The sequence below is a fragment of the Protopterus annectens genome, chromosome 6.part0, assembly GCF_019279795.1.
Source record: "Protopterus annectens isolate FY-2018-M chromosome 6.part0, PAN1.0, whole genome shotgun sequence".
Classification (NCBI taxonomy): Eukaryota; Metazoa; Chordata; order Ceratodontiformes; family Protopteridae; genus Protopterus; species Protopterus annectens.
Window position 1 is genome coordinate 209,934,886 of NC_056737.1, and position 17,322 is coordinate 209,952,207.

The window sequence follows — 17,322 nt, forward strand, 5'->3', positions numbered from 1 at the left end:
AGCACTGTTTCTGGATACAGGCTAATGGGATGAGAACAAGGAATTTAATGTAGCTTTTTAAAGATAAAATATTGCCATCTAGTTACAATAATAACATATCTCAATATTACAGTCATCAAAGCTATTAAGCTTTGTGCTTTTAGAGGGAGGAGTAGCTGAAGGTTTGGTAAATAACTAGTATCAAGCTAGCCGAATTTACCAGGTGGTGTAACAAATGTGTATTGTTGGTTCATGGAAAGCCTTAACCTATTCCTTGTCCCAGAAGCCTGCCTTTGTGTCATTCTTGTGTGTGCGTGTATATGTTTCTGTATATATATAGATATTACTGCTGGTGCTATCAAACTAACCAAACCTGTCGTCTCTCCGCAGGTCCAGTCACGGTGCAGCAGCAAAGAAAACATTCTGAGAGCCAGTAAGTATATTAACCTGCCCATATCTGGCAAATGGCGTACGCCAAAAAATGATGCATATCACAGCAGGGTCTACTGATTTCAAACGTTGGCTAACCTGTCATGAAGTACATGTCCTCTTTACATGTAGGGGAAGGGAAATAAATCCTTTAAATGGTAGTTTTGTTTGGCTGGAGTAGGTTTGTATTATGAAAATGTATCACTCACTGCTGGAAGCAGTACTTAATTACTAACGGAGGTGTAGGAAGTGCTAACAATCACATGGGATTTAGCTAGCCATACATTCTTTTTCAGCTGTTTTGCAACTCCTTTCCCTCTTTACTATGTGCTGCTATTTTCCATCAGCCCTGTGCTTAACAGCAGGCAGATTTTATGTAGGAAATAACACGGTCTGAATATTTTGCTGTGGCTTTTTATCCTTTGAGGTTAAATGTAGTGCTGAAACATGAGAGGGAAGTGTTGGACCATGGTGGCATTTCTTGTAATACTTTCTGCTGCCCACTCTAGACCAGGTATTTTTTCACTGGGGGGGGTTAAATTGCAAGGAGTGAGTGAGTGATCTCATCAAAAGGTAGTATGTAGTAAGAGATGAAACACAGGATTACATGCTGAAACCAGAGGACAAAATACAGCTTGACTGACATGACCAAGGTAGTTTATTTCGAGGATTATGATTGGCTTACCAGTAATAACCCAGTTATGTGTTCAAGACATGGATACCAAGAAATGCACCGCAAGAGAGAAGCTCAAGATGTGAATCTTGATATTCATGTTGAAAACTGATGATGTACCTGCTCTATGTACTATTAGTTACATTGAAAAACATCGCCAAGTGTTTTGTTGGCTTTCAAACTTGTAAAGCACTTACCAGATGGTGTCAGAAAGGCACTGTAATGCTGTCCCTCTCATTTACACTTACCTTTAATGCCTGTCTACTATCTAGATTTTCACAGAATGTCCAGATTATTGCTTCATATTTTTGGTTTGTTCCTCATAAAATCTGTTTTTTCAGACAAGCCGTCAAAGAATGAAGTCACTAAATAATGACATACATTGGAGTTTCAGAGTTCATATCCTTCACATTATGCAAGCAAACACATCTTGTTATTCTAGCAACCTTTTTTTTATTTTGCAGGAAGTTAGGGACATGTTAAGGATAAAAATAACAGGCAGAAACAAAGCTCTGCTACTGTCTTTTGCTAGCCAGTACAGGCAGATTTTACTGCTGAGTGGTAGACCTGACAATGACAACATAATCAGGTGGTGCTTAACCCTTCTTGAGGTCAGGTCGCCCGCTACTCTAGCACTTAACTGATTTGTCTTTTTCCAAATATTGGGGCGTAATCATGGCACTGCATGTGCTACAAAGTTTTTAAACAACTTTCAGTAGTGTTCTGTGGTACTCCTGTTAAAGAGCATAGACAGCTGCCATGACAGATCAGTTCTAGGAAGCTTGACACGCTTATACACTTTGCATTACAGTACTCCTTTTTTGTGTGTTTACAGTACTCCTTTTTTGTGTGTGACAGTGTCTTATAGTACAACTTTTAAAGGAGTCCATGTTCATTGACATTAGACCTCAACACTTGAAACTGCATTTATACACTTGTGTTATTCGATCGTACTTAGTTTGCTTCTGGCCACAGTTTGTAATGTAGCACTAAATGTGTTACAGCTCTGTAAAGCTGTGAAATACTCCCCCCCCTTATTTCATAGTACATTGGAGAAGTAGGACAAACCCTCAAGAATGGAAATTGAATGGGGAGAGTCTGACAGGAATTGACTTAACTGTGAAGAACACTTCAGGCAGTTTTTTGCTTCTAAACGCAACAAGCAGTTGGCAAAATTGTACTTCAGAACTCCATGCAAGGAGGCCTGGGAAGCAGATATTTTTTTTTTTTGTATAAGGATGTTTCTGTATACCTTCCCACCCTTTCTGCTAATATCAAGGGTCATTTTCAAGATGCAGAAGGACTCTGCAAAGCCCAGGCAATGGGAGTTCTTTCCTTGTTTTCGAAGAAGTCAAGGGTAATTACCACAAGCGTCCTCACAGACTGCACCTACTCATAACAAAACAGGATGTTTGTTGATTCCCAGTTGTAAACAACTAAAACTAACTGCCTGGATGATAGACATAATAGCTTACAGGCACCTATTATCTGAGGACATGCAGCAGATATTAAATAAGGCAAGAAAACTTTTTACTAGGAGTCATAGCTTAGCAAATGAAAAAGGTTTTCTAGTTGGTGCAAAGACAAGAGCCAGGACCCTTTTAAGGTTAGTTTTTCTCTGGTTCTAGCATATTTGTGTGAGTTATCCTTTGGCCTATCTTACTTCTCCATCAGTGTACATTTGCTGGCCTTTTCAGCATGCCTGCCCATGGATGCTCCCCTTTTAATGCAATCTCATGTGAAAATGTTTTTGAAAGGCCTCAGAAAATACTTGGCTCCACCTTTGGATCTTAATTTTGTCTTGGAAAACTTAACTTTTGCTTCATTTTAGCCAGCTGATCAGGCTGTTTTGAGATTTTTAACACAGAAAACAGTTTTGCTGATTGCTCTGACTTCTGGAAGAAGGGTGTCTGAGTTGCAAGCTGTTATTTTTGATCAACCTTGCCTACAGTTTTCACAACGGTATGGTTTCCTTAGGAAATAATCCTTCATTTATGACTAAAGTTGTATCTGAGTTAACTCTGAGTCAGGCTATCCATCTCCCTTCCTGTCTTCTTCCCAGAACTTAAAAACGGGAGAAAGGATCATATATACTCTGAATGTCCACAGACAGCTCTGATATTGTCTTGACAGAACTAAAACTTTCAGGGATTCTAATCAGTTATTCGTGGCTTGTCAAGGTAAAAAAAAAGCAGACTATTTTCTATTGGCTGTGTCATGCTATTCCCTTTTGTTATACCCACACCACAACAAGGCAACTCCAGGAAGGGTCAAGACCCATTCTACCAAGGCCTTGGCTTCATCCGTAGTTTTTCAGAAAAGGGGTGAAATCTCAAAGTATTCTAGAAGCAGAAAGTTGGTCCTTTGTACAAACCTTTATAAAGCACAACAAACGTGATTTCTTCTCCAGGTTTTTGACAGGCTTTGCTAAGACCAGAAAAGTGTCCAGTGACTCCTGGACACTCATCCTTACTCCATCAAACCAGTTTAAGTTAAGATAGTCTACGTATATAGCCAAGGCTACTGCAGCAGTGATCAAATGATGAACATAGTACAGCTGTGTAAGTAAACATACCATTGCAGTACATATTCAAATGATCACTGCTTCAGTAGCTGCCCCCCCCCCATTTTTGTATGTTTCTGTTGGTAGAGTGATAGCCTTTCATAGGTCTAGACTCCCTCTATCAGTTGACTTGGTACCCAGACCATGCTTTTTCTTCAGCTGTGCTCGAGCTGGTTAATGGTTTGGGTGCATGGAAGGTGGCTGGCAGGCTGTTGTATCCTTAGCAGGATAGAACCCATATAGCTAAGGCTACTGTAGCAGTGATAATTTGTACTTCTACTGATATCATAAATTTAGTTACACAACTGTACGTTTTGGTCATTCCAGCATTAAACAGGAATGTATAAGGTATGCTCATGGAAGAAGGCTTATGCTGTGCAGACTCTGCTTGAATACTACAAGTAGTACTTGTGCGTCTGTTACTTGCAATCATCCATCCATTCTTCACAGGCACCCTTGAGCCCTTTTTCGGACATGTGCAGTGCTCATTTTGACAGTACTTTCCACTTTGGTGGTGTTTGAATGGACAAAATGTAAATGCGTGAATAAATCATCCAGCAAGTGTAACTTTCAGTGGAATTTTGTTTTTTTAAACAACAAATTATTTATCATGTTGAAGCATTCTTAGATTTTTAAGTAGTGTTTCGCAGGACAGAAGGGCAAAAGTACCATTTTTGAGCATGTGTAGGGTTTTCCATCCACAGGAAATTATTTGAGGATTTGTGTTTTTTCTTTGTTGGCTCAGACTCTGATTGTTATGATATGAGATGATTATTGTTCTGTACAATGCAGAAACATAGCTAGGGTGGGGCGGAGGGGCAGTTACCTGAGAGCAAAGTGTTACGGGTGCTGTTGGCCAATCCCAATTGGTCTGTAATGCATATTGGCTTTTAAAAGTTGGTGTTGCATTTGTAGTCCAACCTGAATCCTGTAGTCCAGCCTGTGGGGTCCAAACTTTAGCAAGCAGTTTGCTACAGTTTAAAACATCTGCATGCCGTAACACTCTGTGCAGAGTATAAACTGTAGCAACTGTTGCTACAGTTTAGAACATTTTTTTAACTAAAATCTGAACATTATAGCGGATTATAAACTGTAGCAATTGCTTTCTACATTGTAGCAAGCAGTTTGCTACGTTTAAAAGTAAAAAAAAAAAGATGTCTTTTTTTTATTAAACTAAAACCTGAGCACTGTAGCGCTCTTTGTGAGGTAAACCAATCTTGAATTACATTGCTAAATATAGTCATATAATGTATAGTGTTTGATGTAGAGGCACAACTGAATGCAGGTGTAAGAGAAATCCATGCATTCTCCAAACTGGTGGTGTTACTCCTGATCAAGCTGCCATAATCCAGGCATTAGCCTCACCTTTTAAGCTGTATTTAATTTAGATGGCCATTTACTGTGAGGTGATTAATGAGGCATCCATATTTGAGACAGAGCTGCACACCTTAGTCATGAACATGTGCTTCTGTAACCTGGCACAGTTAATAGTAGTCAGCGATTACAGGTGTGATTTCTCTCAAGGTCATGGCTGATTTTAAAAGAAAAAAAATATATTTTTTTTAATAAAATAAAATGTGAGGAAGGAGGAGGGCTGGGGGCAGGGTGCAAAATCGGGACCTGATTGGTTGCTGAGGTGGGAGGGGGCATATATCTTGCCACCTGATTGGTGTGCCAGTAGGAGTGTACATTTTTGTTTTTTTGCTCTTCACTTGAAGAGCTGGGGGGGGGGGGCAGCAACTCTGTGGGACCGGCACAGTGGGACTAGCTGGACAAGTTATGCTTCTGATACATTTTGATGTATTCTTCAAGTCCTCCCAGCCTTTTGTGCAAAATTCTAGTTTCTTAACTCACTCATTTGTTTCCATCTTCTGTCTACCTCTTCTTTTTCATGTATAGCACACTTGTTTTCTAACAGTGTGATGCCTGTGTCAGAGGAATAAAACTGATGTGACTTTTTAATATAAAATATGTAGTATTAAAAGATTTGTAACACAATTATAGGTAATTGATGATCACAGGATTTTTTGAGGATTTTTATTTTTTATGGATTTGATTATACATAAAATATGAAGATGTCATTCTTCCTTGCTCTTTGTTATGATTTCTGAAGGCAAGTGCTGTAATTTCATGCATACAGTATGATAGGTTTATACCTCTGCAAACAGCACTGTGCTACTTCTTGATTTTACCTGTTATCTGTTTCAAAGACATAAATATGCATGATGATCATACTCATTGATTTACTTTGATAGCAACTAATGCAATAACAGTTGATAACTTTTGGAATGACACTTCATCTTCTTTTAAGAGAAAAGTGCTCTGTATGGTAGTGGCACCTGAATAGCAGGTTTAGTTCAAAAGGTTTATAAGGGCTGCTAAGGAGCATCATCCTGTAGTCATGGGTTTAATTCTCACAGTCTACACTTGGAAGCTATGTGACTTTGAGAAAGTCATTTGACCATTCAATGCTCCAAAGTAGTACCTTAAAAGAAGCAAATAAATCATTAATTCTAGGTAAACCTTTATTATTCATTTTCTTATTACTTGCACCTCAGAGGGTGTAGTTTACCTTGCAATATGTGTGTGTGTGTGTGTGTGTGTGTGTGTGTGTGTGTAGAGGGGTGTTCTGTACTGGCAAAACCATGAGATCTTTGAGATTACATGCAGGAGAGCATTTTATTGATATTAGATTTTGCAACTAAATGAATGTCATGTAGAAGCATGTAGAAAAACACCTCACTAGGGACACAATTGTGTTGTATGGCACAGTTAAGCTTATAAAAGTTCTGGTGGTCATTAGCCTAGAATGTAACTATGGACAATGAACCTGTTAAATGAACCTGTTAACCTATGAACCAGCTGGGGCATCTCCTCTCATCAGCCCATCCCTCACATTGAAGCACAAGTGATTGTTTCTATAATCTCCTTTGGGAAAATGGCACCATAGGTGTAGTCCTGGGTGTGCTAACCCTTCCCCATCCCCACAGGAGTGGTGATTAGACCATGCCCCTTCATCATTCTCCCTCAAGCCCTGCCTGGCCTCAGAATTGGCGATTAGACTATGCCCTTTCATTAATATCCTGCCAAATCTTTCCCAGCTGCTTCAGTGCTGGGCTCCTATTCGAATCATGATTACCTGGGTCACAACCAGGGCACCATCCTCTGTACCATGGGTGCCAGGCCAATATTACATTTTATTGATATTTTTTTGTAAACATCTTTATTTAATCAAAAGTAAGATGGCAACAGCAGTACACATACATCAATATAAAAGAAAGCAAACAAAGTAGCAAGATTTCATATCCTATGCGCACACATTAACTTTTTTAAAAAGTTTATTCACTTCATTACATAAATTATTCAGTTCTTTCCTTATCTTAAACTTCATTTCTCATCCTGAATATTATTCTGTATACATTGTTCCACAGATTCTATTTACTTCTATGTAATTTCCTCTTTCCTTTTTCTAAGGACCCCACTTCCAGTTTTTTTATCTCCTTAACATTATGCAGTACTTTAATTACAGCTGGTTTAGATTTTGACTTCCATTTTCTAGTAACTGCTTTTTTGACAGCTGGTAGCATTAAACTTAGTAAGCCTTTACTGTCTAGGAAATTTAGAGCCTATGTCAGCTCAAAAGAATCATTTTCTTAATTACAACAATTTGCTTCCCAGTATTTCTAAAAAAAACACCGTCTTGGGAAATTTTAAAATCTGCCATCCCGTTAACATTCCTGGAGCACATGTTCCTGACTACCTCTTTCTTTCCCATCGTCTCCAGCATTTTCAGTCTACCTGAAGAAAATTTCTCTGAAGTCTGCGTGGGGTATAAAATACCTATGCAGACATTTCCATGCAAGAATCCTAAACCTTCTGGACATTGTTGCATACTTGGGAGCCGTATGGGTGTTTTTCCTTTGTGTTTCTCTTCCCATTCTTTTTTTAATCTCATGTATTTGATTCTTGTAGTTGTCTTTGTTATTTCTATATTCCATATCAATTATCCCTTTGTCAACAGCTGCATCTATTCTAGACTCTTCTAAAACTGTACCATAGCTGGGCTTTCACTTAGTACTTCCCTATCCCTAGCTGTTTGCCTGTGTTCTGTTATCAGTCCCTGGTATGTATGGGTGTCTCTAACCTGCAGTCCAAACTTCTGCTTAGTCTTGTCTCACTCAGTTCATAGATTGTTACTAGCCTAATGACCTGGGAAGGCTTTCTAAGGATAAGCAGATTTTCCCTGAAAGAATAATGATGTCCTGTATCCAAATAGGACATTGAGGGCCAGGCATTAATAATCTACCTCTGTCCTTAACGGACACGGGTGCTAGGTCCAGTGTAAATTTCCTGTTCCCCAACCACTGGTCTAGGTTGCACTTAAACTGGGTAATAGACTAACTCAGCTTCACCTGTTCCATAGGAGGGGCAGTTTCTGGGACATGTATGTGTGTCTCCAGCATGTTCTGTGTAAGTCACAGACAAAATTCAAGTCTCTAGACCTTGTATTTGTGGTACTTATTGACTTACTAATATGAAGGAGATTTATAACTGTAATAATTCATATTATACAATGACTGGCCATTAATATTTAAAAATGAGCATGCTGATTGGTCAGTCCGACCAGTGTGCCCATTGTAAATCGAGGATATACCAACAGCAAAAGTCCAACCGCTAAAGTATCATTGAGTGGCCAGACTTTTTTTTTTAATTGCTATTTGTTAGACAAGTATTCATCTGAAGGAGATAAGTGTTACACTAACATGTCATTTTGCAACCTTGAATTGCTCATTCTTGCTGAATGCTAGTTTTATTTCCAGATGAAAGTATATATTCATAAATTTAACAGTTTAATATTTTATAGTTACTTTGAGATTACAGGACCATCACTATAGCTAGTAGGAAGTGGATCAGGTGGATTGTAGCTATGATCTGTGAATACCGGCAACTGAAGAACTGGCCACGCTTGCAGCGCTATGCTTTGCACTGTGAAACCACAGTTCAAGCTTTTACTGATAAACAGTTTTCCTGTCCTGGTGTGGGAAAATGCCAGGGTTGAGAATCGCCTTTTTCAACTTCTTAACTGTTTGAAACTATTTGGCATTGGTCAGATGGTGAGTCACAAGTCATGGCTCTCTGATTATGAAGAGCCTTGTTTCTGGACCATTACCAAAATGAAAGTGGGTTATACAGCCAAGAATCTGGACCATGGAAAAGCCTGGGGAGTCCTAACTTTTAGATGAAAGGAGGAGAAAGAACTGACAAAGTGATAAAAGGTATGAAATTCGAAGTCTGAAGAATTCATGGGTACAAGAGAGAGACAACAGAAATAAAATGAAAAACAGGTATGTTTCTTTAGTTTTGCATAAGGTACTTGATTTACTTTGTATTTCTGCCCTGTCTCTCTCATACATCTAAACTGTCTGGATTGCAAACTTTTTTTTTCTTAAAGAAGCAACAGAGAGCTTCCTTTCTCCATTGCTTTCTTGACAAAGCACAGATATACTGTGTAAGCATGGGAACGTAAGTCCTGTATGCATGGGCATTACATCAAGCAATTTCAAGACACAAAATTAAAGCAGAAGAGCATCATGCTGTCATATACAGTGACATTATTTAAGAAAAGTAAGCATTTTTTTTCTAAAATAATGTCATATATAATAGCAATAACCCACGGCTGGGTGTGAGTAATGCTGGATTTACCCACGGTTGACTTTATTTGGTTACTCAGGCTTCGCCACCACTGTGGGTAAATCCAGCATTACCCACACCCAGCCATGGGTTATTGCTATAATAATTGCAATGAATTATAGCTGATTACTAATTATTAATTTTAACTCATAATTATCTTTTCCTCCCCAGTTATTTGTTCCAATACCTTGCTTCCTTTGCTAATTTTCTTCAGTAGAGTCCATTTCTTTCTTGCTTATTTGCACTCGTCTTCGGTGGTAATACTTCCTTTCTCCATTCTTGCTTGCCTTATTTTTTAGAATACTTTCTGCTGTTTTATGAAAATAATTTGTGTATGTAACCTTTCATGAAGTAATGCCTCAGTCTGTGATCATATGATTATTCAGTAGCTTCTATCAGCATTACTGATGTCCAATATTAAGAACTTTTAATCATTTGAAACCTCACAAAAAAAAGTCACTGCCAATAAGAACCAGTATTACTCAGACCCACAGTTTAACCAAAAAAAAAAAATGGTCTGTCGATAAAATATTTGACCCTGGGACGTTTACTATCCCAAACCACTGCACAGACATCTCTCCCATAGAAACTGCTTCAAAATTTAACTCCCATTTCATAGTCTCCGTAGCTGCCCTTATCCAAAACTCCCTACACAACCATGCCATCCTAACAAACCTCCAGTAAACTTAAAATCGGTCTCTACCCTACATAAACCATTTACTAAACATACATAAGCCCTACTCACCCTCTTTTGATAATCTCTCAATAGAATCTCTGAAGCTTGCTGCCTCTTCTTGCTTATCCAATCTCCATTTTAATCAACTGCTCCATACAAGAATCACATGTCTCATCTCTCTGGAAAAAAAGTTTACAACATTCTTCTTCATAAAGGGGGTAACTAAAGTGAAATAACAAACTTCAGAATTATTGCAGTCTTGTCCCCTTACCAAAATATTAGAAAAATGCATTCATAAACAAGGTTTACAACATCTACTTCAAAAAAACCTATTAACCTCTACCCAGTATGGCTTTTGCCCAGATCATAGCACAGCTGCCCTGTTTACCTTCTTAGACTCCATCGTTAAAGCTAGAGATAACAACAGTTTAGCATTTTTCCTCATTTTAGATCTCCCTGTGATGACCCACTCTGAGCTAGTAATCAAGGAGCCTGAATCCTCACCACTGCCACTGGAGAGTGACAGTTTACTTGGAATACAAATGGCTACACTCAGTATTTCCAGATGCATCCCTCTCTGCATCAAGCACAATTTCCCTGAAGAGCACACAGGGAACACACTTAGCCCAGGGTCTGGGTTTCTCTCTCTGTGTCTCCCCAGGTCCCCATTAAGGCTCCCCACTGGCACAGCTGCAGAGTTAAGTCCTCAGCCGAGTGTCCAAGCCAAGTCCTCCACCACTTTCTCTGTAAAACCAATGCTTTGTGTCCCTGCTCCATGTAGCTGACACACACACACTCTTTGAGATTTAATTTTCACACACACACACACGCGCGCGCGCACACACACACACACACACACACACACACACACACACACACACACACACACACACACACGCGCGCGCACTTAGGAAAGGCTGACACAGATTACCCACTCTACCAACTTTGCCAGACTATAAGGTAGATTCAGTACCACCAGTCAGTTACTATAAGACTCTTAAAAGGGTATCCAATTATACTGAGTAAAAGTAATGCAAATGGTAATGTTGACCAAACAGCAAGGCTTTCAGGAGTGGCCAGCATGATCACCAAATAAATATATGAAAATACCCTCAAAACTTAATCTTCTTAAAAGGGAGAAACCACAATGATAAGTTTAAATAGATTTAATAATAATAATAGGGCATGAAAATATGAAATATCTATTTACAGTAAACACCAGAGTTTCAATCACAGGAAATATTAAAAAAATAATACAAGTGGAAAGGTTCACACAGTTACAGAAAAACAATACTTAAGTATTCTCACTATATTTTCCTAATTGATTTAAAGAATCACTATCCCTGGTCACTTATTAGCGCAAGGCAAGATGAAGTGGGTGAGTGGTCCTTGTTATCAGATACAATACAGAATACTGAGAGCAATCTCCTACTAATATCTAAATATTATTTCTGGCTTACAAAATGACATCACACACATCTGGTCATCTGACTCTGTTTCCCAAACTATCCCCATCACTAGAATTTGCCAGTGTGCCTATGTGCTACAATACACAGTAGAACTTTAGCTAACTTTTATTAAAGCAGCTGGAAGCCATAAAACAATAAAACCATTTCCACTCTTCCTACAGAAGCTACAAACTATTCTCTACCACAGACGTTGCATGTCTGGGTTCATTCGAAACTGTGGGATAACATCTTTTTGGCTTAAACCATAAAGTAATTTAATTTCAGATATATTTTAAAGTTGGCTGGACTGAGATTAACCTCTTCTCTTCCAGTATCTTCTGTTAAACCATATAAGTTTAATTGAGTTACAGTAATGCATGTACATTTCTTTTCTTTCCAGCAAGGCAAACTGTTGATACATTTTAACACAGGCAGCTTTACAAATACATTTTTCCACACAATCATCTATACAAATCAGTTTGATATACAAATGACATATTATTCTTTACAAAATTCCAGCTAGCTGTGCGGGTATATGTTACACATCCACTGCCCTACTTCTCCTGGCATGGCTGGCAGTACCTCATATCGTCACAGAGCCCACAACTCTCCTGGGCAGGGTCAGTCATCACTAAATGCAATCTTCGGTATTGGCTAGCATTTCTATGGTATTATATTGGGATGAAAGGGTTAGGCTTAAAATGACCTCTGATCAGTAGCCTAGTAATCTCCTGTGATCCTAGTTTGACTAACCATTTCAAGAAAGTATAAATAAATGAAAATTCAGCTATTAAGGATATTTACCTTATGGTCTGCTGGAACTGCTCTTTTGCCTTTAATTTTGTATACCTTATGGTCTGTTGGAACTTTGTCTTTTAATTTATTTTCAGATTTAGTTTGGCTCCCTGACTATAATTTGTAATAGTATCCCCCCAAAATATGTATTGTATGTTGGGCTTAAAAAAGTACGAGTGCAATGTATATAACTGTGGATTTTCATCCTATTGATCAGTATGGCACTAGCCCAGGATGCAACCTATATAGTTTAGGCTACTGCAGCAGGGATCATTTAAGCATTTATTGTTATGGTAAGTTACTTGAATGACTGTATTTTATGGTAGTTTAGCACAACAAAAATAACTTAAAAGGTGCACAGGTAAAATGCATCAAAAGGCCTAACGTTAATCTGACACATTTCAACAGAAAGGAGAAAAAGCTGCATCATTGTCTTAGATCAATGTAGCACTTTGAGTAGCTTCAGGAATATATTGCAGAATAGTTTAGTAAGTTGGCTGCCTTAAATAATGTCTTCATGCTGTAGTTTGCTTTTAATTTGAGAAGAAGGTAGTAATTAATGCTGCAGGAATCATGTTCATTGCATGTACATTACTTCCTTGACTTGCCATTATTGTAAATGAATTTGCAGACTGAAACGGGAAAGATGCATTCACATTGGGGAATATAACTTTCAGCCAGTTAATAAGGCCCTTGCTGAAGGCTTCTTCTGCGGTATAAATGATTACTGAAACAGTAATTGGCTCTGCAATGAAGTCTTAGCATGCCAAGACTTCAGAATAGCTGAGGATCTTTGGGTTTGACAGTAGTTATTAACTCGGCAGTGTATATCTGTTTAATAAATCCATCAAACCCAAGTGAATTCTTAGAGGATAATTCTGAACTGTGCTAACATTGAGTATTATGCAGATTGCAGAAATAAAGAAATTATTTTGTAGGAAGAATGTTTAACATCTTCATTTTAAAGCTAGAAAGCTTAGAGTGAATGAAGTTTTTCTCAGAGTGAGCCATATAAACTTTTATTTATTTATTTTTTTATTTATTTATTTTTTTTTATTTTTTTTTTTTTTACACGGAGAGCTACACTACATTTTGTAATGCACATTTCTTGTCTGCTTGCTGTAATGCTAAATGATTTGTCTTTCTCCCGGTGAACAATGATTCTGATAGCTTTGAAAAAATACTTTAAGTCTGAGCTGCATAATGAATTACATTACTTGTAATCGACTCTAGGCATTGAATGCACTCTTATTTATTCAATTGTAGCATATATAATGGATCTGAAATGCTGTTAGATAGTATTTTTTTGTGCATTTTACAGTATACCAGTATTGTATGGGTAGGCAAAAGTGGAAAAGTAAACTGAGACACAAGTGTTTTGCAGTAATTTTTCCAAGGTTGTTTTTAGCAACCCCTCCTGCGTTTTGTGGTATATATTTTTGAAAATATTTTTTTTTCTGATGAGCTGTTATTCTTAATTAGCTTTTCATAGAAACATTTTATTTTATTTTATTTTTTTTTTTTTTTGCATTTTGTGGTGTATTCTGAAAATAATTCTCTTCTTTTGAATTATTATTTTTAATGAGCTTTTCATAGAACTGTATTTTAACATTTCAGAAAACACATCATACTGTCCATCATTTTTTAAACTAACCAGCTAAGGGACCTGGTCCATATATATTTTTTTACAGATAAGGCCAAGGCACATGATATGATATCCTGTTAATGCCTACATTTTGGAATATTTTCTGCTTAAAACCTGAGCTTTGGCCGGCTAAGATCTAGCTGTATTCAACTGGACGTATAAGAGAATTTAAGTACCTCTTATCTGCACTTTTTTTCAAATAATACAGAATTTTAATTGATTTATTTGTGTTGCATTGAATATTAACTGAACTGGAAGTTTTGACTCTGTTTTTTCAGTTAGTTCCCCACCCACCCTCCCTGGTTTTGTTTTGGTGTTAATCTTGGTGGCTTTGAAACTGCCCGCCCCTCTTGTAAATTTGTGTTTGGATACTCCTTCTGGGCCCATCTCATTTGCTCACTCAACTGAGTGCAGTGAGATCATATTCTAATTTCAGGCACTCCTACTGTGTACAAAGAGAGCATCTGGGAAAGAAAAAAAAATTTTTAAGCTTGTTTCATGCCTTCCCTGTAAGTGGTCTAGACTGTTCGTAGGCTTCTGAGCCCCCAAGCCATTATGTGTTGGAGGGAAGCCATCTAGCTTAATTTTGTTTCTTAGAACTAGCCAGTTTTCTAGTTTCAGCACTCAAATCTGTTTATTTGAACTCAGCACTTGTTCAGAACTCATTGTAAGCACTAAATAAGCTGCAAATTACTACAGCACTCAACTTTCCTCACTTGTCTAGAGGAAAGCAGTTTTTAGTACTTAATAAATAAGCACCTATCCAGGCATGTCTAAGGGTCAACTCCCAGTGATTTATCCTGTCTACATGATGAATTTGGGCATCTTGGGGCAATGCAGCAATTGCCTCATGTACACAGACAACCCTCTCCTCCTACCATCCAACACTACAACCTGTGAGAGATGTACTTATATAGCCAAACTGGAAGCAAAGCTCTCTTCACCCAAGACTGGACTAGACAGTCAAGAGGAGGAGGTAAACACTTGCACCACACCGCACTCATCACATAGTCCCTCAAAACCTACACCACCAAAACACACAGAGACACAAAACACACACCTATATTCGTGGAGGCTCTCAATAAAAACCTGCCCAAGCATCGGGGACCTCCAAAGCAGAAAAGCAAGCAAACTCCACCCCCCAACAGAACCCAAATGACACACAGCCCACAAACTCAGTGTGCCAATCAACCACAGCCCATAAGGCATAACAACGTACCCAACACTCTAGTCATAGGTGACTCTATAGTCAGGCACACTGATGTTCCACTCACCAGGCTAAACAAGGAGAAAGTTAGTGTCAGCTGCCTGTCAGGTGCCAGGATCCACCACATAATGCACGCACTCAAGTAACTCCACAACAAGTACAAATATGACACTGTCATTGTCCATGTTGGTGTGAATGACCTGAGACGTACCTCCCTGGACTACATGAAAAGAGACATGGAGGACCTCTCCGATCTTGTAGCCCAGGCAGGTATGACCCTAGACCTGACTAGCATCCAGCCATCACCAAGAATGATACCACAATACAAGGACAAAGTGATTGACTTCAACAATTGGCTAAGTTTCTAGTGTCATTCTATGGGGATCCAGTATTTGTCTGCTTGGGACGACATGATTGATAGACAATGATGCTTTGCCAGAGATGGCCTGCACCTGTTGCCCTTGGGATTCTGGATACTGGCAAAGGCTCTTGCCACCCCTATAGTGCCTTTTTTTAGGCAAGGTTCAAATGACAAATTCACCACCGTAACAAGTACAAGCAAGCAAAATCTGAGGGTAATGCTACTCAGTGCTAGAAGTCTAAACCTCAAAATGCACTCACTCGAGGCACTCCTTAAAATGGAGAACATCAGCATCTAAGCAGTGACAGAGACCTGGTTCAAAGCTCCAGAGAGCACCCCTGTGTTACCAGGCTATAATTCATACCACACCTTTTGGCCACCTAACCCGGAACAAAGCACTAAAGGTGGAGAAGTGTCCATATTCAGTAAGGATATCCACACCTCCAGGCTAGTTGCACAGCATAATGCATCCGAGATTATCCAAGTGCAACTAACTCTGGGCAAGACTGCAATCCAAATTTTAGCTTGCTACAGACCCCCCACCATGCCCCAAGACTCCCGCTCCTCGTTTCTTGATACACTGGAAAGTATTAGGGTACAACACAACACCCTAATAATGGGCGATTTCAACTTACCCCACCATTAACTGGGAAAACTACTCGTGTATTAACTCTTTTGCTCAACATTTTCTGGAATTCATAAATTCCAATGCCTTAGATCAACTTATTCACACCCCCACCTGGGGCATCAATATCCTAGACCTGGTCATTACCAACATGGGCAACCGGTGTTCTACACCAGAGATCAATTCCTCGTTGGTCAGATCCGACCACAACCTAATCACCCTAGACATCCACATCCTGCCCCCACCCCCCAATTAGGGAAACCACCGTAAAAAACTTCTCCAAAGCCAACTTCACACTTCTTAAGACAGAAGTGGCAAACTTCCTGACACCCATGCAGACAGACGATAGAGGTACGACTGATGAATCCTACACAAATGCATTTTATAAACACTTACACAAGTGCATGGATCATGCTATCCCTAATGGAACCAAGATGCTATCCTCCAAAAAAAGGAATACAATCTGGTGGTCCTCTGCCATAAACAAACTCTACAACAGAAGAAAGAAACTTTTGCAAAAAAGAGTAAAATCCCATGACTGGAAGATCTCCCTGGTCAAGCTCAGTAAGAAGCTGAGATCCCTCATAAAAATCCTCCATAGCTAGTTACGAAAACAAAATTGCCACTGACTCTAAAGACACCCACAAAGCATTCTATAGCTATGTCAAGAATCTAAATGGCAACACTCAGATCTGCTCTGAGTTACAGCACAATGGCACTAAATATACAGAACCAACTGATATTGCCAACATCCTGGCAGATAGGTTCAGTGCTAACTTTACCCCCCTTTCACCCCCTAGAGGGCCCATCTCTATACAGAAGAATGCAAAGTTCCTGTAATCACGGCTGCACAGGTAAAAAACACACTCTCCAAAGCCAAGAACACAGCATCTATGGGACCTGACAATATCCCAGGCTGTGTTATACACAAACTACAGAATGAGCTGGCACCCTACCTAAGTACCATGTTCAGTCATAGCCTCACCTCAGGCTTTGTGCCCACTGAATGACGCACCGCGACAGTTATCCCACTCCATAAAGGGGGAGCCACGACGGACCCCGGGAACTACCGCCCCATTAGCCTGATGAGCCTGGTCTGCAAGGCCATGGAATGTATCATCATGGAACTCATAAACAAAGACATTGGTAATCTCCAAACTCTGGACCCTACCCAGTTCGGGTTTGTAAAAGGCAGATCATGACTCCTAAACCTGATTGACTTCTTTGAAG

The 17,322-nt window shown here is 39.1% G+C and overlaps 1 protein-coding gene across 35 annotated transcripts in view; it reads left to right on the forward strand.

Moving 5' to 3' along the window:
- Positions 1 to 17,322, forward strand: part of GPHN (gephyrin) — a 2,535,134-nt gene that overhangs the window by 2,196,799 nt on the left and 321,013 nt on the right. For all 35 annotated transcript variants that reach the window (XM_044073932.1, XM_044073937.1, XM_044073941.1 and 32 more), the window contains one exon: positions 370 to 412. In XM_044073932.1, the coding sequence (XP_043929867.1) occupies positions 370 to 412 (43 nt within the window). The remainder of the gene's footprint in view (positions 1 to 369; positions 413 to 17,322) is intronic.